The sequence below is a fragment of the Bombyx mori genome, chromosome 6, assembly GCF_030269925.1.
Source record: "Bombyx mori chromosome 6, ASM3026992v2".
Taxonomy (NCBI): Eukaryota; Metazoa; Arthropoda; class Insecta; order Lepidoptera; family Bombycidae; genus Bombyx; species Bombyx mori.
Genome location: NC_085112.1, coordinates 2,563,234 through 2,590,119, shown reverse-complemented (window position 1 = coordinate 2,590,119; position 26,886 = coordinate 2,563,234). Strand labels below are relative to the sequence as shown.

General features: G+C 39.0%; 3 protein-coding genes across 4 annotated transcripts; 1 reads left to right on the top strand and 2 right to left on the bottom strand.

Annotated features, from left to right (window-relative positions):
* Positions 1-253: 253 nt before the first annotated feature.
* LOC101742152 (cytoplasmic polyadenylation element-binding protein 1-A) lies at positions 254-6,378 on the bottom strand. 2 transcript variants are annotated; one of them, XM_021347378.3, is made up of 13 exons: positions 6,238-6,378; positions 5,904-6,017; positions 4,662-4,789; positions 4,510-4,588; positions 4,278-4,367; positions 4,093-4,177; positions 3,669-3,840; positions 3,434-3,596; positions 2,710-2,875; positions 2,189-2,316; positions 1,889-1,980; positions 1,523-1,659; positions 254-1,014 (listed from the first exon to the last, which is right to left on the bottom strand). In XM_021347378.3, exons 1-13 carry the CDS (start codon positions 6,253-6,255, stop codon positions 944-946), a joined length of 1,443 nt encoding a protein of 480 aa, XP_021203053.2. In that variant the 5' UTR covers positions 6,256-6,378; the 3' UTR covers positions 254-943. The 2 variants fall into 2 exon arrangements, with proteins under 2 accessions (XP_021203053.2, XP_004925284.2); XM_004925227.5 differs by having other exon boundaries at positions 4,278-4,364.
* Positions 6,379-6,719: 341 nt separating this feature from the next.
* LOC101742295 (nonsense-mediated mRNA decay factor SMG8) lies at positions 6,720-21,448 on the bottom strand. Its single transcript, XM_004925228.5, has 13 exons — positions 20,915-21,448; positions 20,462-20,757; positions 18,682-18,903; positions 17,170-17,425; positions 14,744-14,899; positions 13,908-13,982; positions 12,955-13,112; positions 11,947-12,150; positions 11,569-11,801; positions 10,191-10,407; positions 9,511-9,639; positions 8,849-9,038; positions 6,720-8,457 (listed from the first exon to the last, which is right to left on the bottom strand). Exons 1-13 carry the CDS (start codon positions 21,050-21,052, stop codon positions 8,251-8,253), a joined length of 2,481 nt encoding a protein of 826 aa, XP_004925285.3. The 5' UTR covers positions 21,053-21,448; the 3' UTR covers positions 6,720-8,250.
* A 10-nt stretch (positions 21,449-21,458) lies between these two features.
* Positions 21,459-25,720, top strand: LOC101737343 (peroxisomal membrane protein 11C). Its single transcript, XM_004925196.5, has 4 exons — positions 21,459-21,839; positions 22,071-22,235; positions 22,890-23,077; positions 24,021-25,720. Exons 1-4 carry the CDS (start codon positions 21,780-21,782, stop codon positions 24,301-24,303), a joined length of 696 nt encoding a protein of 231 aa, XP_004925253.1. The 5' UTR covers positions 21,459-21,779; the 3' UTR covers positions 24,304-25,720.
* Positions 25,721-26,886: the final 1,166 nt, after the last annotated feature.

Sequence of the window (26,886 nt, the reverse complement as noted above, 5' to 3'; positions counted from 1 at the left end):
TGAATGTTGAAGATATCGCAAAGACAGCCCGCCTAACATGTAGAGTATAACTTTCCGAGAGTCTTCTGTAGTCAGAATCCTCTTAAACCTCACAGCCCAGGGTGGGGCCTTGGCCTTGTGCAATATGTCTCTACACTATTATTGTAGAGTCAAGCTTCTTTCAAATTCTAGTATTCATTGAATTGAACATTCACTTTAAACGGTATGTGAATGTAGGTTAAAAGGATTTCCGCACTTAAATAAAAAGAAAGTCTAATGATAAATATTTTTATTTGCAATGATTTAAACAGGTTTTAAAATTACGTGACGGTTACATTTCAGAAGCCTAAAACATTAAAACTTTCATACAGCCTAAAGGCATCTTAAAATTGATTAAAATCACATTCTATTAGGCACTACTCGTATATTTAACATAATTTTTCGGCCTCGAAGCATATTTCACCGTATTTCAAAGGGTGAAGAAACCCCCTAAAACTTAAATACATTGCAACAATTATTTAAAAATTCGATTAAAATCATTTAAAAACCTCTGAAGGTATAATTTAAAATCAAACCGGTTGAGCCTGAAAAAGGCTATAAAAGTATCATTTACCAAGTTTTCACGATCGTGTCCATGATGGAGACTACGAAAACTATGATACAAAATTAAACTAGGTAACAGAAATCAACCTTAAATATTATAGATATACCACCCAACTGAATAAAATTCAAATGATTCAAACGATTAGATAATATCCTTAATTATTCAGCAGAGTGTCCCAGCCTCCCTCATATACGCTCCGTCCAACTGGTGCGAGAGATTTAATTTGTCAAATTTAGTTTTGTTAAAGGAGAATCGAAGCTTGAGTCTGATTGTCGATAATGTGTTATGTTTTTTTATGCTTTAGTTATGTTTTGTAGTCTGTCGTGTAGTGATTAGTTGGAGGTCGCGTTGTTAGTTGATTTAGTGTGGAGGCCAGACGTTTTCAGAGTGTTCGTGCTCGCTGGTACCGCTCGTGGACGGCGACGGAGTCCCTATTAACAAATTGTAAGTAGAATCAGTTCCCAAGACAGAGTAGACATATCGACGTGGCCTAAAGGATAAGACGTCCGGTGTATTCGTGTGAGCGATGCACCGGTGTTCGGATCCCAGGAGAGTACCAATTTTTCCTTTGAAATACGCAAACATCGTGTAATAAAAATCAAACCCGCAAAATTATAATTTGCGTAATTACTGGTGGTAGGACCTTTTGAGTCCGCGCGGGTAGGTACCACCACCCTACCATTTTTGGCGTGAAGCAGTAATGCGTTTCGGTTTGAAGGAGACCTTAGTATCTCCAGGCGGTTGGCGCATTTACGTCGTAGATGTCTATGGGCTTCATTAACTAAACACTGGGTGGGCTGAGAGCTCGTCCACCCATCCGAGCATTAAAAAAGAATCTCAACTGAAGAAAAAGAATCTCAACTGAAGCATACAACTACGGGCTAAATTTTTAGGCGAAACCGGACGCTGTTTTGAACAAATTGAACATTGAAACCTTACCGTTAGAAGAGGCACTGTTGTATGCCGGGGCGTTGTCGCTCGGCGGCGACTGACGATTATTGTTTTTGCTGCTCCGCATCAACGGTTTGTGTTGCTCCGTGCTGTGTTGCCAAGACCAGCACGAACGGCAGAAGTAGCTATAAGCAAGACATCTCTTAATGCACAGCTTACATCTACTCGCAGGTATGATACCTGCCAATTATATTTAATGTTTCGCATTTTTTTGGTGTACAACGAAGAATACTCTCAGTTATTACGCTATCGATAACGTTAAAAACTCACTAAGCACACAGCACACGGGAGAAGAGTAAATTAAGGGAGTACCGAAATTTAAACTAACATTGTCTAGTCTTGTGGTCAACTCACCCAAAGCATGTCGGTTCACGGCAAAAGTAGGGACCCTGTTGCAGGTTGCATACTGAACACATCGAATCTTCCAGATACGGGTCCACTTGTACCTTAACACAAATTATGTAATATTTATTTAAAGAAAATAAATTGTGATATATAATGTATGTCTAATAGTTGGGTATGTGTTAGATTTTTTAGTTACTAACAGTAGTTATAAATTCTTACTAACAAAATGTTATGGTTTATTTTTTATTTTTAAAACTGGAACGGCGGTAGAGCCGTAGAGCCTTTTAAGTTAATCACCACACTACCAACCTTTTTAGTGAATTTATCAGTGCGTATCTCGACGTAGGCAGCAGATATCGCGCGAACGTACGATCGCACGTTGTCGAATGTCACTCGTCCCGAGCCGATCGGATATTTGTTTTTGTCAGTGTCAATGCCTAGAATATTAATTACTTTTAATTTTGGAACTTGATCCTTGAAGCGCCAGCTTATAGAAGTCAACACAAGAAACTGCGCGTGCAACTATGTACGTGAATGAAGTTAAACTTTTTTTTCGATATGTAGTATTGGGGTTTTCTTCATTATTGTAATAGAGAATGCTGTGTATATAAGAGATGACATTATAAACTTGAAATTATAGATTTAAATACTTCATAAAAATATTAGACTACTCGTTGCTAACGCCCGCGCTGGCTTGTAACATGTATACTATGCGGATGAGTTAGAGAGCCACGCATTCACTCTCGCTCTTTCTAGTATTGTAGCGTTAAACGTTTAACGCAACCTTTGAAGTCTCCGAAGTCACTTCGGATACTGAAATAAGTTCTTACCTGCGTACACAACGCCCGCGAAGAGGTCGTCCATGACGGTGGCGAGTGCGGCGGCGGAGAGACAGCCGTGCAGCGCGCCCACGAACACCGTGCGGCGCGCCGCCAGCCGGGCGCTCGCCCCGCGCACCCAGCTCGCGCCACTCACCGACCACGGGATCACTTGCACCTTACACATCATAACATCTAAGCCAGCCTTTCCCAAAGTGGGCGATAAGGCCCCCTTGTGGGCGCTGTAGGCCTGAAGGAGGGCGTTAAGAGACCCAGAAAAAAAATGTGGGCGTTGTGTAGAGGTCTGAGAGGCGATTTGTAATTTCATCTAAGAGGACTTACACCGACTGAGCCTCACTATAGTGGTTTTTAGCGCTAAAAATACTTTATTCTGAAAGTGGGCAGGAGACTTTGGGAGCCTCTGATCTTAGCTGTTTTTGTTCTTGTAAATTTTATTTCAGATTAGTAGATAAGATTACGACGTATTCTAGTTGCTGCTGGTTTAAATGAATAATAACTGCACCGATCGTTAAATACATATATTCCCAGACATTTTCTGCCTTGCAATAAATTCCATTGCGGTTATATCCTCCCACAGTTGGTAATAGGGAGTAATAAGGAGAGTGTTCAAATGTACCGTAGGGCATATGAGAAGTCCCCAATCAGCACCAAAAAGATTTGAAAAGAGCATGTTATTTTTAAAAGTGTCTTAGGATCTAAAGTAATAGATACGTACTTCCTTTGTGCGCATTTTCCTGGAAGTGATCCGGTAATACCAGTCTCGTCCGTCGCATCGACTAGCTGATAGCAGCTCGCGCACGCGACGCTCGCTTTCCAGAGTCACGTAGGCGAACCCGCGGGGCGCGGTGCCGCCGAACTCGCGGCCTGGCCACTCCACACTGACAAACAATTTTACATAAAAACATCCTAGGCGCTTCGCAGTTCATCAAACAAACTCCTCGAATACTCACCAGACCGGGTGGAAATGCCTTAGTGTGTGCATCAGGGCGTGCTCGGTGATGTCCCAGGGCAGCCCGCCAAGGAACACCTTCGGCGAGTATACAGCGTTAGGATCCGGGGCACGAGCCGGCAGAGTTCCACTCCATACTACCGCGCCAGATCCATGGTTTGAACTGGTTCCACCTAAGAGGACACGAAGATTACATAGCTGTTGCAATATAAAAATGAATTGCTGTTCGTTAGTCTCGCTAAAACTAGAGAACTGGACCGAGTTGGCCAACTTTGGTCTTGAATTATTTGTGGAAGTCCAGAGAAGGTTTAAAAGGTGAATAAATATGAAAATGCTCGGAATTAAATAAAAACAAGTGGTTTTTCCTTTGTAAAGTCTGCCAGGTCCGCTAGTATTTAATAAAAAATAATAAATGAGAAACGTACAAAATGACGCGCGCCTCTGGGCAAGTTGCATGCGGGTCTCCCGTGCCGAAGCAGAACCCATTTGATCAGACCAAGATGGCTCCATCTATAAACGGGACGTCAGTGATAAGATTTTACAGATTGAAATCTAACCAATTTAGTTTTACAACGAAGTCACTTCTAAGTAAAGAGATCCGTTCACTTACGATCTGTTCGAGGTGATCGTAGCTGAGGCGGCCTGGCGGCGGCACCGACAACATGGAGCGAGGTGACGGAGACGGCAACGTTAACGCCTTCTAGAACATTGGGTGCTACAGGTATTTGCTGCTAACAGACCTACTGTTTATTCTTGCGAAGGTCTGAACTAAAGCTCCTCTTTCCCCAAATCTCAAGACACTGATAATCCCCCAGACCGTACGCTTGCTTTTAAAAACTTACCAAGGACGCTACGAGGTCTACAATATCTCGCGATGAAGACTCGTCGTGGTTCCACTCCGCACCAGGCTGAGCGGATTCGCTGTAAATTTACAGTTTAACTCGTAACAAAGAAAAAGCTAAAGAGTTAGAAAACTAAAACATCACCTAAATACCTGTAGCTCGTGAACGCACGTGGATGACGTGGCGGGAAACAAGCAGGCGGCACGAGAGACCTGGGGCTCTGGGCCACCTCCGGACTGCGAGGCTCTTCCCACCGCCATGTGTTTTCACCACGGTACTCCTAATAGAGTAAACCATTCCAATTACACCGGAAAAACTAACAATACTTTTTTAAAGGGTTTCGAAAATACTGCTGTTATATTAAGAAATCAAACATTTAACGAATCCAATCCAAATATGCGCCCGAAACTCAACAAGCGTGAAAAATACTCGCACAAGTTGTTCCGGATCATGTCCGATTAACCGGCTTTGCCTTGGCATGAGCCTACGATAATATCAAATTGCCCGGACCATGCCAATACGAACCACGCCAGACTGCCAAGTTGTATTGTACACAATATTAGGTTGCATCGTCTCAGTTCAAGATTAGTTTCTTACTTCGGTCGTAAATTTGCCATGACATTGGATTTTTAAATTAATAGGGGACCCCTGGTTGAATAAACGAAATCTCAGCCAAGACAGTTATCAATTATTAACCGGCTAGACGGCGAATACATCTAAAATCGATTATAAGCGAGAGATGCATAAATTATTACGGTCGAACTTGAACATGAGTAGTCGCAATTGTTCCGAAAATAAGTGCCCCGAAATAGGAAGAGCGCATTTAAAATCAATAAAACTGCTTGCGGCCTAATCATTTATAAAATTATACGGCTCCAGTATACAGACGAATCAGTTTTAAAACCTTTACAGAGTTATAACAATGGTAAACAGGCAATCTCTGATATGTGCAACACAGTACGAGAATTGTATTAGAACGGTAGCGCGTAAATTTAAGCCGGAACAAGATTACTTCGTGATGAAATTTCAGGATAATTAGTACATACAAGAAATCTAAACTACCCTCATTTTTTTAATTTTGAAACAGTTATCTATTTTGTACGATACCTTGGGATAATACAAATACAAGTGCCATATAAGCTAATGGAAGTGCAGTAAAGAGGGTTTGTTGCAATATTTGGCACTGATCGCACATTACGCGGCGCGGGGTTGGCACAAGTCTAGGCTTCAACATTAACTTCATCAAACCGGATGTCGAGCTCCAAGTTATTATGAAGGGATCATAAAAAATATTTATTTATGTCACATCCTCTACGCAAAATTGGCACCCAACGTGGGGCACAGCAACGCACGTGGTGGTACAGAGTCGAGAAACAATTTAATAGAATACTTGCATTATGCCGATGTCGAGGTGTAGCGACAGACTCTACGAGAGAACTAGAGTCGAAGCCAAGAAAGTCTGCAAATGAGCGTCTATTTTCATTAGAGCTCCCGCCGCGATTAACGTCCTGAGTAGATTAAAAAAAAGAAATTAATTTAGTAAAAATAAGAAAAACTGTTCTAAAAACAGTGAAGGCCGCAATGTGGATCAAAATTTTCATATTTCATGAAATAAAACTTTCCGAACTACCTACAGTTTTCATCTGAAAACTATGTCCTTGAAAATGGAAATAGTCTTGATACAAAAGTAAAATGAGGTTTCATAGTATTGGAATTGACTAAACTTACTTGATGTAACAGCGGCATGTTGCCGCCAAAAAGTTTTCCCTGAAGTCTACGATGTAAAGTGCGGATTCGCCAATAGTCTGCCCTCAGTGACCAAGCGCAACGGCAGCACCCAACGAACTGACAGAGCACAGTCGCTCCGCGCAAGACGAAGCCACTTCAACCCCTTCCACTATCCCCACCCGAACCACCCCAAAGAGAAGGGAGAAACACCACGTTGTCAATACAAGCACTATTTTAACTAGATGATAAATTAAATTACTTTTAATTTTAGTTTTCGTGGAGGAATATTTCGGTAGTCAATTGAATTTAATATTGATACGAATTGTGAATAAGATACATTTATTTGCTTCGAAATAGTTAAAGAGTCAGAAAAAAATTTCGAAGAAAAACTATACAGTGTCTTAAATTTTTCAAGAAAATTTCTGACTTGCCCATTTAAAAATTAAAACATATTTTTTAAAGAAATAAATAAAAGGCATTGATGATTTAAAAATATTTATTTTATTTAGCTATATTATTATTTCTATTAATCTAAATCTTAACTTACTTAAAAGTCTACATCATTTGAAAAAATATTACTAATACTAATAGGGTTTTCTAATGAAGACTGAAGACAGACTAGCTTTTTCAGATAAAATCATCACTAAATATATTATTAGTAACATATGCACTGCGACTATGGACACAAAACGTTTATGTTTTTACTTCTAAGAGAAAATTGTAGTTATTGTTATAATATGACAGAATTTCAGAATTATCTACAGTATTTTTTTTATTGACCTCGTAGGTAGACGAGCATACCGCCCACCTGATGGTGAGTGGTTACCGTCGCCCATGTACGTCAGCAATGCCAGGGGCAGAACTGGGCCGCTGCCTACCGCTGTAGACCGTCTTTCACAAAAATAAAATTGAAAAAACTTTTAATTTAGACAAAATTCATTTATTAACAAAATTCATACATTATGTTGCCTGTCCTGGTGAAACTGGAAAGGCCTCCAGGCCACCAGTAATCCTTCAATCATAAAAAAAAACATTCTGTTGCGTGAATGATTGATAAAATATTATAGATATTTTACATGATTACATTTCAATTTATTAAAAAAACTGATCCATTAGTCAATCTATAATGATTATCAATAATAACATTTTTTTTCATCCAACTGCTTTTTTTTTTGTTGAATTATTTCATATGAAATAATTAGGTCTTGTAAAGAAAGCAATCCAGAAAAATTTTTATTAATCTAAACTTATTAGTAGTCCAGATCGCAACTTCAGGATAATAAAGGTACTAGTGTATAATGTGCTCTACATTGTTATTTTTTATTTGTTACCTACGCGTTAGTTACGCTTAAATGCAATTTAGCACTTAGCTTAAACTATTTAATATTTAAATGTGTTTGAAAAGTCCTTGATTAATTGTTACAAAACAATACTTTGGTGCACCGAATTTTGTTATTATTTAATTTATATTTTATAATAATTATAATACAAATTCCTTTTAACGACTTGTTACAAAGAAAAGAAAAAATAATTTTTTTGTTTACCTATTTATTTATTATTCAGTAGTTATTTTTTAAATAAATCCATTAAGATATCAGAAGCCAGAAAATATAGGATATCGATAATTTTTATTACAGCATCGGTGAATGAATCCTCGTTTGGTCATATTATAATATATTTTTTTTATAATAATATTAACAACACTAAAACTTAAAAAAAAACAACACTAAAATTTTAGCAAAACTTCTTATTGTTTTTGATTGAAACATCTTTGAAAGCGATGAGAGGAATATTAAATTTTAGAATCGAACCTTTCCGCAACGCGTCTATGTAAATATTTAAAAACGATACACTGCTAGTGAGAAATCAAATACGTTCTATCTTCACGCTCTCTTCCGCAAAAGAAGTTTTACTTCTAAAGAAGCTTCACTTCTAAAGAAGTTTAACTTCCATGACGTGCTCATTTTCTAGAATATTATTCTGTAAGTTAACGTTAATTTGCTCTAGTAATGTTCAGTCGGCGAGCCCGAACAGTGGGGCTAGTATAACGCCTTGCGACAGCGGGGAGGAGGGCGCGGTGCGGGGGCGGGGCAGCGCGCCACGCTCGTCGCAGTACACGAACGGGAGGCGGAGGATCCAGTAGGCGGACGCCGACAGCTTGATGGCCGGCGAGCCCACGGGCTGCGGGACGAAGATCGGCCCGCCGGGCACCGGCTGCACCTGGTGTATAATTATTCAGTACTATTATTTATTTCAAAGGCATAGAATTAATATTTGGAAGTGAAACTTCTTTGAGAGTGATGAGAGAGAAATTAAAAGATGGTGTTTGCAGCTTTTTATTAGGCTGTTACCGGAGTGTGCTGATGTACCGGAACATTTATATTTTCACACGCTTGCTATCTCACTTGTCTCTGATTCAAATGTAAGTGAACTATTTTTTTCTTAAATATTTATAAAATTACTTTTAAATCTAAAAATTGAACTTCGGTGGCAGCCGCAATTTTTTTTAACAATTTTTTTTTTTTTGTGGAACGTAAATTGAACCATTTGTTTCTAAAGTCAAGAAAGAATTCTGTTACTTTAGTAGCTAGGAAATATAGTATCATGGTACCCTGGGGTCCAGCGTGACGTGTACAGGAGCCTTGGGCGTGACGACGTGCAGCCGGGTGAGCTGCGCGGGGAGGGGCACGGAGCACAGACAGGGCACGTACAGCGGCATGTCGCTGGCCGCCAGCCGCGCCCCCGCCTCGCGCCCGCACGAGCCCCCGCTCACCGCACTCGTGGGGGACGACATCATCAGCCTGGGGAACCGACGCGCACGGAGCCATCATTGTTACTCCGCTCTGATAGAATGTTCATGCCTAGCAGCTGTGAGCCGACCGCTATCAAACTATCTCTTCATGTCATGACGGTGACCACTTCAACAACATAGGATGTAATATGTTTGTGTTCGGAATAATAAATATTTTTACTAGTGGTAGGACCTCTTGTGAGTCCGCGCGGGTAGGTACCACCACCCTGCCTATTTCTGCCGTGAAGCAGTAATGCGTTTCGGTTTGAAGGGTGGGGCAGCCGTTGTAACTATACTTGAGACCTTAGAACTTATATCTCAAGGTGGTTGGCGCATTTACGTTGTAGATGTCTATGGACTCTAGTAACCAATTAATACCAAGTGGGCTGTAAGCTCGTCTACTCATATAAGCAATAAAAAAAATTACTAACTAACTTTTGCTTCAATCACGCTCTATCTAACAGATATTTTAAAGACATCACCTGTGTCCTCTAGGACATTCATATTCAAACCCGATGAAGATTTTGACTGTGAGGTGATGCGGCGGGGTCGGCTTACCGCGGCCGCGAGACGACGCCTGGGCCATACGCCACAGGCTCACTTGTTCCATCCTAGAAGATACAGATTACATTATTAATTGCATAAATAAATAAATGTAAATTTTTTAAGGCAGATTTGGGTGCAAATATTTTGTCACATCCATGTCCCATCTAAGAAGTTAAACTTCTGTCACCTATAGTGCACTTTTATAGCTTGCATTCACTAATCATCAGTTGCGCCGTTAACATTGTAATAACATTTCCGAAAGTTAACCAGCTTTGGGTGTATCTGAACACGCTTCAGCTTATGCAAATGTGGTACGAACCCTGATTGGATCTTACACATGTCCTCTTGCTTTTTTTTTCTCCTACCTAAGCTGAGAGCATTGAGAGGCTATTTCAGCATAACCTTAACTAGTAGGTGAACTCACGGAGCTCAAACCTGACGAGGTTGCTAACACGAACCCTAGCTAGAGCCGTGCTTCGCAGAATCTACCACCGGATCAGAAACGCAACCCACTGAAAAGATCCGGCGAGAAACTCAGTGGGCTGTGTCTGTGGGTTAAGTCCTCTTACGTGTCGCACTCGTGCTATCGCCTAAACTTGTGGTAAATGCAACTGACCTGACGGCGCAGTCCCAGGGCAGCAGATAGTTGGTGTGGGGCAGGAAGCCGGGCTGCAGGTGGTCCGGCAGGCCCATGCTGTGCGAGTACAGAGAGGAGGCGCCCACGCACACCAGGCTCCAGGAGCAGTAGGCGGGCAGCAGGCCGGCCGGGCTGGCGGTGTGCAGCATGCCCGGCAGGTACTCCGTCGTCGACGGCTGGCGGCGGATCATCTTATCTGTCAACGATGAACAGACCCGCTAGAGACACGTCGCAACTCGAACTGTTATTAAAATTATATTTTTTGACTTGTTTTTTCCATTATTGTAAATATTTTTACTTAAAAAAAATTGAGAAAAAACAAAAAAAAAGCCCGCTGAGTTTGTTTCGTCGGTTCTTCTCAGGACTGTGGCTTTTTTTGGAACCGGTGGTAGAGTTAACATTGTTATTGATATTTTGACATTAAACAAGTGTGTTATGCTGACATCTAAGTTGAAATAAATGAGTTTGAATTTGAATTTGAATTTGAAAAAAAAAAACATTGTATGGGTTAAAGCAGATGGGATTTTTTTGGGCGGGAACGGTAGTGTGATGTTGTGTGAGTTGTTCTATTTTTCCAAATTATTCTTTAGGCATACGCATAAGTGGCAACTTATCAACAACCGTCTAGTTTATTAGATTTTACATCATTTACTCAATTGAAGTAGGTAGCACAAATGATAATTTTATAACAATTAAATATCGTTGGTTTTTCTCACGACTGTTTCTATTACTCGTCGTAGAACTTATTTTAAAGATTATGTAAATCTTTAAATGATATTTAATTTGAATTAAAAAATTATTATTATTATTTAGGTTTAATTTTTTTTTTTATACGGTGCTCTATAATTAAGTGAATTTCATTATTATCACCGCCATCTATCGTAGACCGATGGTACTATATCGAATCTCTTCAAGAGTCATCAAACACTGATACATTTGGACTTTTTATGCATACAATTTCATTTAAAGTTCTTTCAATATATCTATACATATAAATAAAATTAGAGTGTCTGTTTGTAATATTGAAATAACCGCTTTTTACTACATGCATATGAATATAATATATAGTACATACACCAAAATAACATTTTTTACAACTTTTGTCTGTCTGTCTGTTTGTTCCGGCTAATCTCTGGAACGGCTGGACCGATTTTGACGGGACTTTCACTGATAGGTAGCTGATGATATAAGGAGTAACTTAGGCTTTTTTTAGACTAGCTTCGCCCCGCGGCGACACCCGCAGTTATAGGCGTACCGCGCGCAACATGGCGGGACTCGCCTATCAAAAATAAAATTTAATGTTTCCGAAGCGAAGCGAGGGCGGGTCGTTAGTTTTAAATAATATAAAAGAACTGACCAGTATTAGAGTCCCCAGTAACGGGCACGACGTATCTGTTCTCGGCTGCGGGGGACTTGTTCTCCTCGTCGTCGTCCCCGCCCGACCCCGGGGACAGCGCGTGCGGCGCGGACCAGCCCCCCGACTCGTCCCCCTCTCCCCCCTCGCCCCCCGACGCGGAGTTCCCCTCCGTCTCGCGGACCGTCGAACTTTCGTAGGCCTCTTGACTTTGTGCTCCTTTTACTGATGCCGCTCTGCAATAAGCGCAATATTGAATTTAGCATAATAATTTAACATACTAGTAAAGCACATTCAAAAACTTTTTTTATTATTCTTTTTTATCTCTCTCAAGTCTCTCAAGACTTAGGTAGGAAAAAATAAAGCTACACGCATACGTACTTGTAGGTGGGCGTGGAGGGCTGGAAGACCGGGAAGGCGACGGCCTGCAGCGTGCGGCAGTGCGCGCACTGGTCGGCCGCGAGCGAGTAGAAGGCGAGGTTGGCGGCGCGCGGCGTGTACGGGTCGTCGCGCGAGCACTTGCTGCGCCCGCACGCGCACGCCGACACGTAGCGCACGCCCGACGAGTGCTCCGTGCCGCCGTCGCTGCACACCACACCAGACACCTTCATTATCACCAGACTGGAGCGAGAGGCACCGGCCTGAAGCGTTCGTGGCTAATAAGTAAAACGTTTTAAATGGCTCCGGGAGACAGACTTAATTCTAGAAATATGTTCTCAAAAATGTCGACCCTGCAAATTCAGTTCTTGGGTAGAGATCATATTGTTATGCCGGTAAGAGTAGCGCCATCTATCGCCGAATAGTCGAACGAATATCGAAGGATCTAGTAGCACCCAGAACTCTCGAGAAGTACAGCGCCATCAATTGCCAGATAGCGGAAACACAATACTAGAGATGTGTGGAATATTCTCGATAATTCTAGGGATGTGGTATCGGCTATAAAAGCGTTGCAGAGATGGCACGCAATCAGTTAGGAATCGGAACTACTCGAAGCAAAACAACGAACGGATCACCTTGTAGGCAGCGACTTGGCTCTGCCCCTGGCATTGCTGAAGTCCATGGGCAACGGTAACCACTCACCATCAGGTGGGCCGTATGCTCGTCTGCCTACAAGGGCAATAAAAAAAAAAAAAAAACCTGAAGCGAAGCAGAAGAAACAAATTGATAATTTTAAAGTGTTTGTTGAGTGTTTTAGGTGTTCTAAGTGTTGAATACAGTTATTAAATTGTACTCCGGTAGATTTTCTATTTATCCCGAACCTCAACGCGTAACAATATTAATATCAGGCTCGGGAATTTCCAAACCAAAAGGCCTTAAGCAATGGCTTTTTTAAATTTTAAATTATACAAAGGCGTTTACATATTGACATTGCATATGTAATATACTGACTGTTCGGGTTCTATACACGGATGTCCGGTGAGGGACAACGCCTCGCACAGACTGCGGGAGCGCCACGTGACGTCACACGCGGCCTGCAGCCTCGCGCGAGCCCCGCCCGCCAGCGGACCGCGGGCCATCGTCTCCAGCACTCCTAGGGCTACCTTCACCTACAACCATTACCTATTTTTATAAAAAACTAGCTGTACCCGTTCGGTTCGCTGGGCATTTACAAATTAACATTGTTATTTCTCACCCACACAAAGATTCTCATCATTAACGCCCCCGCAACTGGTGTAAGGAGTCCAACACTCATATAAATATTAGCCTATCCATTAAGTAAATGTATTTTCTACATGGATACCAAGTTTCAAGTCAATCGGATGCATGGTTCAGTAGTTATAACGGAACATCCGTAAAAACCACTGTAGATTTATATATTAGTATAGATTGTATCACGTTGTTTGTCCGCGATGAACTTCTAAACTAATGAGTCGATTTTAATGACACTTCACACACCGTGTATAGTTTGGTCATACTTGAGAGATACAATAGTTTTTATCTCGATTTATAATGTATTTTTTTCTGTTTCATATGATTTGTTTCATATTTTATGTCGAAAAGTTATTATTATCTGTGAACTCTGTTAATTTCTAATAAATGGCAATGCGTTTATGCTACAATTTGTATTTGTATAGTTAGTTAATGACCCGATTGTGATGAAATCTGGTACAGCTGCGGTTAGCGTTCCAAGAAAGGTTTCCGCCGTAGCATCATCAATTTATAATACATGAGGCGTGAACATTTTCAAGAAACCCATGTTTCTCATACAATTTAGTCATAGTCACTGCGAAGCGTGACGGGTTTACTAGCAATATGTAAATAATAAATAAAAGTGAAATATTACTTGGTATTTTTTTTTATTCTATTGAGACATTATATATAAAACGTAAGCATTATGGTACCTTATGCGCGTGGTGCTGGCTGGAGTAGTGCGCCGGCATGCCCTCCGTGTAGGATGCCTGGGCTATTGGTAATATCTGTAAAGCACATTCTAATCAAATCACGCCTATAATGCCCTTCATACTGTTACGACGATAAGAGTAACGCCATCTATCGCCGAATAGTCGAACGAATATCGAAAAATCTAATAGCATCTAGAACGCTCGAGAATTACAACGCCATTTATTGTCAGATAGCGGAAACACACAATACTAGTCTTTTGTGGAATATTCTCGACGATTCTAGGGATTTCGTCTTGACTATAAAAACGTTACAGAGATGGCACGCAGTCAGTCAGTAATCGGAACTACTCGAAGCGAAACAGCGAACGGTTCACCTGAAGCGAAGCGGAAGAAGCGAATTAAGAATTTTAAAATGTTTGTGTAGTATTTTGTGTTCTAAGTGCTAATACAGGGTTAACTTGTAATTCAGTAGAATTTTATTTATCCCGAAACCCAGCGCGTAACAATACTTTCTTTAATTTAGTTAAAGCAGTGGTCATATTTATATCGATATTTTTTTTTAATTGCCTATAGCGATGTACGAGCTCACAACCCACCTGATGTTAAGTGATTACCGGAGCCCACAGACATCTACAACGTAAATGCCACCGCCGACCTTGAGATATGAGTTCTAAGGTATAGTTACAACGGCTGGCTCACCCTTCCAACCGAAACGCATTACTGCTTTACGGCAGAAATAGGCAGGGCGGTGGTACCTACTCGTGCGGACTCACAAGACGTCCTACCACCAGTAGATTACTAAACCAACCATAGATCAGAAGTTTTGTTTTTTTTACCTTGGCGCATCGAGCCTGGGAGAACCGTACGTCAGTGGCGAGTATCAGGAACAGAGTGCGGCCGATCTCCGAGCCCTCGTCCACCTGCACGGGATCCTCCAGGTACAGCGGCGTCAGGACCTCGGCTGCTTTACGCCATGATTCTGCGCTCGGCAGCTGTTCAACAACCAACGCCATTGAGGAGTCGAAATCGTAGTATTGGTGTCAAAGGACAATGCCCAAAAGTGGGCCAACTTTATTTCAAAACTATTTGTACTTGAAAAACTATGCCTTATTTTTTCACGTTGTTTAATTTATGTATCAATATTTCTTTCAACCTGGCATTGTTTTCCAAAAAAATAAATTACTTATTTGATAACATCCCAAAACTATCCATACCATAGTTTTTAAATTCGCCAATAGGCAAAGGGCTTAGCCCATACAGCCTTATAGCAAACCTATATGCTGTCAAACGAAAGAGTTGTTTGTGACTTGAACAACAAATTAAAAAAAAATAGCTAATGCTTATAATTCACAGGCTTCTTAGTTTATTTTTGTTCAATTCAATATTTATATATTGTAATAATAATTATTACTTAAAACCATGAATAATTTAATATTTTTAGATATTAATGATTCCATTAGTAAAAATATCAATGGCCTACCATTACTCTATTCTTATTATATATGATCAGAGAGTTTTGGCAGCAACCCGAGTGAAGCGTCACTTGAATTTTTATTTTAATGTTTTTTTAATAGTTTATTGTGTAATTTGTATTATTTGTATTGATAATATTGTGTATAAAAGGTCTGCGTAAACTCATGCTCAGTCAATGTGGTATTCGTCGAGTTGACGTCAAAACTCCCAAAAAGCAATAAAAAGAGATACTCCGGCTTTTTATTGGCATAAAAAATATATAACTTCGACAGACTAGGCTGTATAGGCTACGCTCTTTGCCTGCTTATTGGTGAATTTATCGTTTATTTATACAACAATATCGTTGCCGGCTTCCGGATTTTCATTTCATTTTATTATTATTATGAGGATATAATAATAATAAAATGTACGTAAGGGCTTATTTCTAGCAACATTAACCACAATTAACTTATTTAATACTGTAAATAATTATGAGAGCGATTATTGATTTCGAAGAAAACAATTAACAACTTAATTTTAGCTGCTGAAAAAAACAGATTTCTCTTAAACCTGGGTGAGAATATAAAATCGTTTTCTGAATATGAAACGATATTTCTTTGTCTATCAAATTAAGTTAAAACTATCATGACAGGACAACTTTTTTTAGGGGCCCAAACGCCCATAGAAAATGGGCATTGTCCTTTAATTGAATATGCAATTTCGAAAAGGGCACATCTCTGAAAATGTAAAATGTTCAAGAAATGTGAAAAATAACGGATTATTTAGTAAAGCGGTGTAAAATTTAAAATATTAACTTTTGAGATATTTTAGTGTTAATTAGCAACTGAAAATTACTGGAATTATTATAAAACGGGTGTAGGTAAGCCTCAAAACTACATGTATATGAAAAAACGTATTTGACAAAATATGCGACATGTGCCATTTTCGAAATTGCATATTCAAGACTTGTTTTTTGGTGCGGCCGTCTGGTGTAGCGGTAAGTGACATGGTCACTACACAATGCGACCCGCATTCGAATCCCGCCAAGGGAAGATATTTGTATGATAAATATAAAATGTCTTTTCCAGGGCTATGGATGTTTATTAAATATATGTATTTTTTTTTTTCCGTTATCTATTACCTGAAATACAAGTTCTTTACGAACTTAACACGGGACCAGTTAACGTGGCGTGATTTTTAGTAAATATTTATTTATTATTATTTATTTTGGTATAGATAGGAAAAATTCATAGATATTAGGACGAAGTCAATGCATTAGATTAACGTTTATCCTACCAGGAACGTATCGTTCACTTATGAAACAGGCAGTATTACAATATTAACTTGTCCAGGCCAATAGCGGGCCCAGTAATTTTTTTTTTTTCTCATACCGACGCCTAAAGTTCGATTTTCGTCCTGCTGTACAGGGAAGAAAGTGTAACATTTCTTCCCTGGGTACTGACAAGTGCGCATGCGCGTTAGTGTCTACGTCTGCTCTCACGCACCTATAATTCTTCGCCATTGTTGTGCTCGGGTAATTTGCAATATTGTGTTTAGTGTAAAAGTGAAATAAACAAAAGGCAATAAAATTTAATAGTGAAGTATTAAACAAAGATGAGTTCATCCGACAGGTTTATTTAATTAGTAGTAGTTTATTTAAAAATTTAAAAAACAGTTAATGTGTTTGCCCCCGTCGCTTTCGGCTCCGGTGGCAATTTTACACGCGGAAGGAAATGTCCAACTTTGCACAATCATGAACTCGTATTGTATAAGTTATTTTAGACGGTTACTAAGCATAAAACAGTCATACCTCAAAGAATGACGTACTCATCGCGTATTTCCCGACGTTGTCGTCGAATCCTTCGGCGAACGCCAAGTCTATGTGCCCCTGCAGGAACTGCGCGAAGCCGGGCCTCTCCCCGGCGGGGCGGTCGGGCTGCGCGCCGCCACACATGCGCACCAGCCCGCTCACCAGCACGCTAACGTCGCGAGCGTTACACACTTCCTCATCAGTGCTTATGTACACAAACTCTTCATTTTTCGGTATTGCAAATAGGGCTTTTGCACTGTAAAATAATTTAAACTGAGAGTTAATACTCCTTAGTGATAGGCTTAGGATTGGCAAATCAAGATACCAATATGGCCGTTTTTTTCTTTTATTGCTTAGAACCCGTCTACCAAAATTAGCCAAATCGGTCCAGCCGTTCTCGAGTTTTAGCGAGACTAACGAACAGCAATTCATTTTTATATATAGAGATTGCTTAAATGAATGGACGAGCTCACTACTGGAGCCCATAGACATCTACAACGTAAATGCGCCACCCACATTGAGATATAAGTACTAAGGTCTCAGTATAGTTACAACGGCTGCCCCGCCCGCGCGGACTCACAAGAGGTCTTAGCACCAGTAAAAATGCCTTTCAAATACTGTACAGATAATAAATACATGAGATCTGAAGTTTGGCAGATACCAGGAGTTTCTCAAAATACAAACCCCAAGAAAGTTTTTCCATGTGAGGAATTTAAAAAGAAATAATACATGCTTTTTTTCTAGTTTTAATGGAAACTAACCTATTTCAGTTACAATAAAACTCATATTATGTACACAACCTTCCGAGAGTATCGGGATACTCGGGGTCGACATTTCGAGCGATGTCCAGTTTCGGAGTCATTTGGAAGGCAAAGCCAAGTTGGCGTCCAAAATGCTGGGAGTCCTCAACCTAGCGAAGCGGTACTTCACGCCTGGACAAAGGCTTTTTCTTTATAAAGCACAAGTCCGGTCTCGCGTGCAGTACTGCTCCCATCTCTGGGCCGGGGCTCCCAAATACCAGCTTCTTCCATTTGACTCCATACAGAAAAGAGCCGTTCGGATTGTCGATAATCCCATTCTCACGGATCGTTTGGAACCTCTGGGTTTGCGGAGGGACTTCGGTTCCCTCTGTATTTTGTACCGTATGTTCCATGGGGAGTGCCCTGAGGAATTGTTCGAGATGATACCGGCATCTCGTTTTTACCATCGCACCGCCCGCCACCGGAATAGAGTTCATCCATATTACCTGGAGCCACTGCGGTCATCCACGGTGCGTTTCCAGAGGTCTTTCTTGCCACGTACCATCCGGCTATGGAATGAGCTCCCCTCTACGGTGTTTCCCGAGCGCTATGACATGTCCTTCTTCAAACGAGGCTTGTGGAGAGTATTAAGCGGTAGGCGGCGGCTTGGTTCTGCCTCTGGCATTGCTGAAGTCCATGGACGACGGTAACCACTCACCATCAGGTGGGCCGTATGCTCGTCTGCCTACAAGGACAATAAAAAATAACTCACCAAACATTAGTTATGATCCTAGACTTTCTAAGTATAGAATAAAGTTGGTCTTCAATGGAGTGTTCGAGTCGTTTTAAAGCTCCAGGATTACGTTTCAAAGGTACGGGAGCTCGACGCATGTGGAACAGTAGCCGTGGGCAACAACAACGTCCATGCGAGATCCATGTGCCACCTAACTCTGCTTCAGATAAGGCCACTGAGGTACGGTTTGTTATTTCCAATCTATCAAGACACAATGTGTATTCATTAAATATACATATTTTAATCTAATTGTTATTTTAGTTCATACAATCTTTGTTGTGAACGAAAAGAAGAATGCTTTTTAGAATGAAGTTCCTTATGGGACGATGTGGAGGGGTACCCCAACTGAGAAAAAACGTCCGTAGCTTAAGATTTTTATTATCTATGTATAGTCTTATTATGATGGCTATACAGTGTCTAATGTATAGTCTACGTGATGATAGTTTTCTATGATAAAACATAATTAGGCTTAATTATTATTATTCATATAAATAGCTGTTTCTTTGTACATTATTATTATATATTTTTTATAAATCATTGTGAATAAAATAAATTTGATAACTTTGTAAAGTAGTTTTTTTTATCAATAAAAAAATCATAATACATATATATAATAAAAAATGTATACCCGAATAATTATTTTCTGTATACCTCGAATAGAACTTAAAATTAATATTTTTATAATAAGGAACTTCGTTCCTATCTGGTGCCCCACAACACCACACCTTTTTTTATGCTGAAGTTGTGAGATTAGTAAAATAAGCTAATGCATAAATAAAGAAAAAAAACATCAATAAAATAGCTTTAAATGCTTTAAAAACTTTTCCAGTGATTTAGCAAATGTGATTCATTGATCAGATCTCAATTCAGGTACAGTGGGATTTAGGAGGTAAGTTTTGTATTGTGATTTTGGCTGAACAAACTCAGATACCTCCTTAGAATAAGATGGTTCTGCAGTCCAGAACTTTATAAACTGAATTAGTGATACTGCACATTCCCTATGGAATTCCTTTTATGAAAAATATGGAAAAAAAGTTTTTTTTTTTTATTGCTTAGATTGATGGACGAGCTCACAGCCTACCTGATGTTAAGTGGTTACTAGAGCCCATAGACATCTACAACGTAAATGCGCCACCCACCTCGAGATATAAGTTCTAAGGTCTCAGTATAGTGACGACGGCTACCCCACCCTTCGAACCGAAACGCATTACTGCTTCACGGCGGAAATAGGCGGGGTGGTGGTACCTACCCGTGCGGACTCCCAAGAGGTCCTACCACCAGTGATTACGCAAATTATAATTTTACGGGTTTGATTTTTATTACACGATGTTATTCCTTCACCGTGGAAGTCAATCGTGAACATTTGTTGAGTACGTATTTCATTAGAAAAATTTGTTACCCGCCTGCGGTATTCGAACACCGGTGCATCGCTTCATATGAATGCACCGGACGTCTTATCCTTTAGGCCACGACGATTTCGAAATTCGAATTCTTCTTGGCCAAAATCATAAAGCTAAAGTTAAGTTAAATTTTAAACACTATTGAACCATCCAACCCAGATATCAAAGTGGCATTATCATTGCAGTTTCTATAGAAATCAGTAGAAATTATACCCATCTAAGCAATGAAAACATTTTAGGTGTTGATAAATTGAAGTAACTTATTCTGTATGGTTACACAGTGTGTGTAGTTAGCAGAGGAAGCTGTGAGCTTGTTTACAAACCTAAATAAAAGTTAATGCTTAAGAAAAAAAGCTTACCTAAAAGCATCGATAGCTTTAAATAATTGTAGGTATCCGAGATCAAAAACAGTGGTGGGTGATGACAGCACCACAATATGACACAAATTAAAAAGCAATCCAATAATCTTGCATGAGTCTATAGCTAGTTCACCCGATGCAACAAGCCAATTTGAGGCATCTGCATCTTTAATTGTGCTTTTGGAATTCTCATTCAAGTCAGCAGCTAAGGCTGAAAGATGTTTTGTGTCAAGATACGTGAGGGCATGGAGAAACAGAACACCACGGCGCTCATCCCAGTGACATTCGATGCCAATCTAAAATATTAATTGCCTATTAGTAATTTAAAAATGTGTGTGCATGCTAACTTTATTTGTTTTTTTATTCCTGTATAAGATGCATGCGGCGGCCTCTATTTTGTTTTTTGTTAAGTTGAAATAGTAAGCAACAAATAATTTCCATAAATTTACTTACTTCTTGAGATTGTACTGCAGAAAGTAGTGGAGTTGTCTTGTTTGGATACCGGTGAGGAGATTTGCCAATAATTCCGACAACTACTATTCTCTCCCTTTTGGAAAACTCTGGTATATCATTTAATTTAAAAACCTTCATTTTTTTTCAATTTTTTCTCCGAATTTGTAGCTTATTTAATTAAAATAATCAGGTATACATTTCTAATTTTCTAATAAGTATATGTCCATTTTCTTGTTTAATAATTTTAAGTGTATTCTTTATTATGGTTTGTTTAGATAGTTTGATTAGATACAGAATGTAATAATACTTAATATTATAAACATAGTATGAAGATTAAAAACAGAATCAGAAAAATATATATGCGATAAAATACTTAAGCAGCTATGAAATTGTTTTTTGTTTTTTGCTCTACTTTTAGTAATATCTGTCAGTTTCGATGAAAATATCTATCTATCTATCTCTTAGGTTTATGGCGTTACCCTCGATGAAAATAAAAATTAAATGCGGAGTGCTATTCTAGGTTGTAGTTGACACTTGACAGTCTTATAAAGTCAATGTCAGTACTGACACACCACTTGACACACGGGCACAGCTGTCCTAAGTTGATTATAATGTAAATAGGTACAAAATACAATGCCTTTCTAATTGTTCAAGCTTCAAGGTTATAAAATAATTTAATAGTAAAAGTAAACGAGTGAAAATTGAAATGTAACAGTTATCAGCGTAAGATCTGTACGGACGCACGTCGTTTTGATATCTAAGCCTAGTTACTTCATTTATTAGTCAATACAGATAAGTTATCAGTGAAAAAAGCGAAATAATTGTGATAATAAAAATTATAGAAAATCGTATTGAATTTTTCGATATGTCATCAATAACTGAGGATGTTTGCGAGCTTTTGGACAGTTACAATGGCAGAGATAAGGTAAACTATGCGGAAATTAAAAAAGCCTTGATATTTACGCAGCACCGGTAATACCGGTAAGCTTGTAGCAAGCAAATTTATTGATATTGTTAATCATGTGTGCTTATTAAAATTTAATATGCTTAAAATTTGTGTAGATAATAGCTGTATAAACTTTATAAATGAACTTTATTTTACTAAACAGTAATACTCACTCACACCGAAGTTATACAAAAAAATATTGAATTCCAGGTTGTCCGTCTTGCTTGTTACACATTCAAGTTGTATGGATGTCTTACCGACAATAAGCCTTGGCAGACCGCAGGCTCACGACTCTCAAATGCCAGGATGATGCTACGACTGTTTGATGATATCCCGATGATCAGACACACATATAATTATGGCTTAGGAAGAATTGTGAGGCGTTAATATTTAATAATAATAAATCTTATTTTTTGTAATAGGCAGAAAATAGGTTTACAGCCACCTTATGTTGTATAGTTTTCACATAATAGGCACTGTAATTTCAACACTGCTACCTACCTCAAAAATAGTATGTAACTTTAAGCAGTAATTAATTTTAGTTTCAATGTGTGGGGCAGTGGTACTATAAAAACTGAGACTTAAAACTCTGAAGGTGGGAGTTGACATGTCTATGGGCTCTGGTAACCATTTAGGGCTCCAGTAACTGTTTAACACCGAGCGGGCCATGAGCTTAGCCAAAGATGTAACCAATAAAAAATACTAAAAAGAACCAGAAAACTTTCTATTCATTAATATGAAGTTGACTTGGAAAACATTTTAGTTGGAAAAGTATTTTACTAAACTAAAGTACATAGCCAATTTTGCTCTCATGCATTGTCAATACTGGTATTCAAACCTTGCTTAAAGAGACATGTTAAAACACAAATAGTATTTAAAATGAATAAAGCAGTGACTATTTTGAATTCACTCCAGCTACTCCATATACCCAAAGAGCTTTTTTGAGAGAGAGTGAGTTTGTTAAATTTAGTTTAATTATGTAAAATTTACCTTAATAATAATACTACTACAAATTTTATACTATTGCAGGAATCATCAAAAATAGCAGCAACTTTAGGTGTCCTAGCTAATGTGGTGGACCAAGCTTTCCTCCCAGTGGAAAAAGCGTGCTGGCTTTATGACGTAGGAGTACTAAAACTGACTCCTGAAACAGCAGAGAAATTAGAGACTATCAGCACTAGTTTATGGGCAGCTAGTTTATTTATATCACTTTTACAGTGAGTTTTATCATATTTAATAACCTATGACGATAAGGTCTCCACAACATCAAAACCACCCATGCCATTATAATGATCTCACAGTATAAATTACTTACATATACCTAAAAAGACTGTAGACAATATTCCTTTGTGATAACAAGTATAACTTCCTATACTCTAATGAGTGTGACATTTGTAAAAATAAATTTCCTGCATATATAGTTGAACAAGCTCATGTATAACCTGATGTCAAATAGTTATAATTTTGCGGGTATGACACAATGTTTTTCTTTCCTCGTGGAAGTCATTCGTGAACATGTGTCAAATATGTAATTCATTAAACAAATTACTACTTGTCCACGAGATTTTAATGCCAGCATTGTCGCATCCCTCTATACGAGTACACCGAGCATCTTATGCTTTAGTCCACGACAACTCAAAGCTAACGTTAGGTTTGTAGTATTATTCCCATTTCGACTTTGGCGACGGTATAATTATATTTTTATTTGCACATTTATTATTAGGTATTAATTTTAAAATATCTTTGTATGTATTTTTTTTTCTGTCATCAGTAATGATAGACTACCCACTGTCTTCATTAATGACAGTGCGTGTCTTTTCAGTAAGAACCGCGAGTACCAATCGGCTCTCGTATATGTGAATGATCGTGCGAAACTTTCGTTACCCGTGTTTATTCTTTTTTGTTATTATTGCTTAGAACGGTGGCGGAGCTCACAGCCCACCTGGTGTTAAGTAGTTACTGGAGTCCATAGACATCTACAATCGAAATGCGCCACACACCTTGAGATATAAGTTCTAAGGTCTCAGTATAGTTACAACGGCTGCCCTACCCTTCAAACCGAAGCGCATTACTGCTTCACGGCAGAAATAGGCAGGGCAATACCTACCCGTGTGGACTCACAAGCTCCTACCACCAGTTGATGGATGTATGTTTTTCCAGAACAACTCGCGCCATCCAGCACTTGTGTTGGAGCAGGAATTGCCTTCAGACGTTGTCTGAAAACGGTGGAGCTGATGCGAAACTTAAACTAGACATCCGACTAGCCTTACAGGCTGTGGTAGCAGGGAAGCTGTGCCTGGACATCACTCACGCGGTCAGCTGCCTCCCAGCGGGCTGGTTGTGGGGAGAGAAGATCGGAAGCACTAAAGTAGCCGCAATAGCCACAACTTCCTCGGTTATAGGCATAGCCATGTACTTCGCTAGGAAAAGACTGTTGAAATAGATTAACAATATATACTAAATTGAGATTGGTCCTGGACTTGGAGTTGACGTATCTAGGTTGTGTTCATATATGCTGTAGTGACGATGAGCCAAAGTATACACCGGTTGTACTGTGAGTACATCTTTCAAACTAAAAACTAAAATCTATAAAAAAATTGTAGTAAGCACTCAACTGGCCTGTTACATTCATTCAGCTTGTTTAAATGGTAAGATAAAATAAGCTCTATGTGCATAAAAATGAAGCTCTTTCTTACTCAGGCAACCATGTATAGATTCTGGTATTCATAAAATCAAACAACACGGTTGAAGCCACGTTTTTTATTTAAAAAAATTAAAAAATTAGTCTCCGTTTAAAAAAAGATATATTATCATAATATTAATGTATCTTATGTAAAATTAAAATAGTACAAAGAAATAAAACTTTCGAGTACCTTCTAATATGAATAGAATGATTCTGATTCCGTTAGCTACAAAGAACAAAGCCTTTATTTCGGATCTGATTGATTCAGTTCTTGTTACTAAAATAGTTTAGATATAGACTATATTTTATAAAAAAATATATTGTGTATATTTATCTGTTACATTTATAGTTCAAGCCTTTAAAAATGCGTTTTAATTAGATACCTATATAAAACTCAAATGAATGATGAATGACTTAAAAGCAGATATTCCATAGAATTCGTTCTTCAATTAATTTAATTATTAACACTTGATTGTATAACAAAAAAAATGCAAAAAGATGTTTTACTGGTGGTAGGACCTCTTGTGAGTCCGCGCGCGTAGGTACTACCACTCTACCTATTTCTGTCGTGAAGCAGTAATGCGTTTCGGTTTAAAGGGTGGGGCAGCCGTTGTAACTATACTGAGATCTTAGAACTTACATCTCAAGGTGGGTGGTGCATTTACGTTGTACATGTCTATGGGCTCCAGTAAACACTTAACACTAGGTAGGCTGTGAGCTCGTCCAACTTTCTAAGCAATAAAAAAAAATAAAAAAATGTAAACTGTGAACTACTGTGTGTATTTTAAACACGTAATAAAAGAAAAATGTGATTTTTCTTCAAATTGAAGTCAATGCGTTCGGGAACCGGTTTTGAAGCTTGTGGTAAACGATCTACTAAGTTAACCTCAATGTAAAATAATATTTATTATTACAAGCAGATATGTACTTATCAAAACTTAGAAAATGTACAGATTTAGTTTCATAGTCTTCCAATATATATTTTTAATATTAAAGTATTTAATTTTAGTGCTTTTTTTGTATATTTTGTATCTAGTAAAATTTAATTGTATACGCACGTATGTAAATATTTATAATTTTGTTACAATGAGGTATGTACATTACTTAATTACTATATTTGTAAATAGTGATGTTGTTTGTACGTGCGAAATCATGGTTATTAAAAGATTTTTGGAAAGTTTTTTTTTTTTAAGAATTGATTAAACTTGCTGCTAGTTTATTCAATTCTGCAGCTTAATATTAATATTGTATATTACATAGTTAATTCTTAAATGTGACTTCATAAAATAATACAATCAAAAACCTTGCAAATAAATTTGGATAATATGTAGGTAGTGATTTTTGAATATTTATCTTTGAAGCGTGGGGCGTCCTCCAACCAGGTGGACCGACTAATTATTGCGCACGGCGGGAAGTCGTTGGATGCGGAAGGCGAAGGACCGCATTCTGTGGAAGGCATTGGGGAAGGCCTATGTCCAGCACTGGGCAGATAAAGGCTGATGATGATGATGATGCATTTGGGTGATGATTTTTGACGATCAATAGTTACAGCACAAAGTTTTAATATAACTTTTTTTTATTGCTTAGATGGATGGACGAGCTCGCAGCCCACCTGGTGTTAAGTGGTTACTGGAGCCCATAGACATCTACAACGTAAATGCCATACCTTGACATATAAGTTCTAAGGTCTCAGTATAGTTACAACGGCTGCCCCACCCTTCAAACCGAAACGCATTACTGCTTCACGGCAGAAATAGGCAGGGCGGTGGTACCCACCCGCGCGGACTCACAAGAGGTCCTACCACCAGTAAACAGTAACTGCCTCAATATATCCAGTAGGGAACAGTGAGATTGAGGAAGTGATCGAGTGAAGAAATGAAGGCTACGGTGTCGATGTTATTGTAACCCACAGACAGCCCACTGAGTTTCTCGCCGGATCTTCTCAGTGGGTCGCGTTGCCGAACCGGTGGTAGTTTCTGCAAAGCACGACTCTTGCTAGGGTTCGTGTTAGCAACGTCGTCAGGCTTGAGCCCCGTGAGCTCACCTACTAATTTAGCGAATCTATAATAACCCCCCTCGAGATTACTAGAATAGGTAGAAAAAAAAGTTATTGTGTTGGGTAAATAGGAACGTTAAACTTAAACTTATTGGTTAAACTTTCCTTTGTGTTCCGTCAATTGTAGGGGGGGGGGGGAGGGGGTAAGTGTTTACCCCTGCATCATTTAATTATATACTAGCATTATTTAATCAAACTCGAAGGGAGCTTAAGTTTGAAGGCGCCTTATCTCCGGCGCTGCGGGAAGAGCAGCTCTTCCGCCCTTGCGTGCCGAAGCACGGTCAAAA

What these genes read in the sequence shown, in the direction of transcription:
- LOC101742295 (XM_004925228.5), bottom strand. Translation starts at nt 21,052, where the DNA reads ATGAAGGTTTTTAAATTAAATGATATACCAGAGTTTTCCAAAAGGGAG. An exon ending in GAATGTCCTAGAGGACACAG is followed by an intron (nt 9,039 to 9,510) that starts GTGATGTCTTTA and finishes TCGGTTCCCCAG; the next exon opens with GCTGATGATGTCGTCCCCCA. An exon ending in ACGTCACGCTGGACCCCAGG is followed by an intron (nt 8,458 to 8,848) that starts GTACCATGATAC and finishes ATTATACACCAG; the next exon opens with GTGCAGCCGGTGCCCGGCGG.
- LOC101737343 (XM_004925196.5), top strand. Translation starts at nt 21,780, where the DNA reads ATGTCATCAATAACTGAGGATGTTTGCGAGCTTTTGGACAGTTACAAT. An exon ending in GTTACAATGGCAGAGATAAG is followed by an intron (nt 21,840 to 22,070) that starts GTAAACTATGCG and finishes ATTGAATTCCAG; the next exon opens with GTTGTCCGTCTTGCTTGTTA. An exon ending in TTATTTATATCACTTTTACA is followed by an intron (nt 23,078 to 24,020) that starts GTGAGTTTTATC and finishes ATGTTTTTCCAG; the next exon opens with AACAACTCGCGCCATCCAGC.
- LOC101742152 (XM_021347378.3), bottom strand. An exon ending in AGGCATTTCCACCCGGTCTG is followed by an intron (nt 3,597 to 3,668) that starts GTGAGTATTCGA and finishes ATTGTTTGTCAG; the next exon opens with TGTGGAGTGGCCAGGCCGCG. An exon ending in CGTGAACCGACATGCTTTGG is followed by an intron (nt 1,660 to 1,888) that starts GTGAGTTGACCA and finishes TCTTGCTTATAG; the next exon opens with CTACTTCTGCCGTTCGTGCT.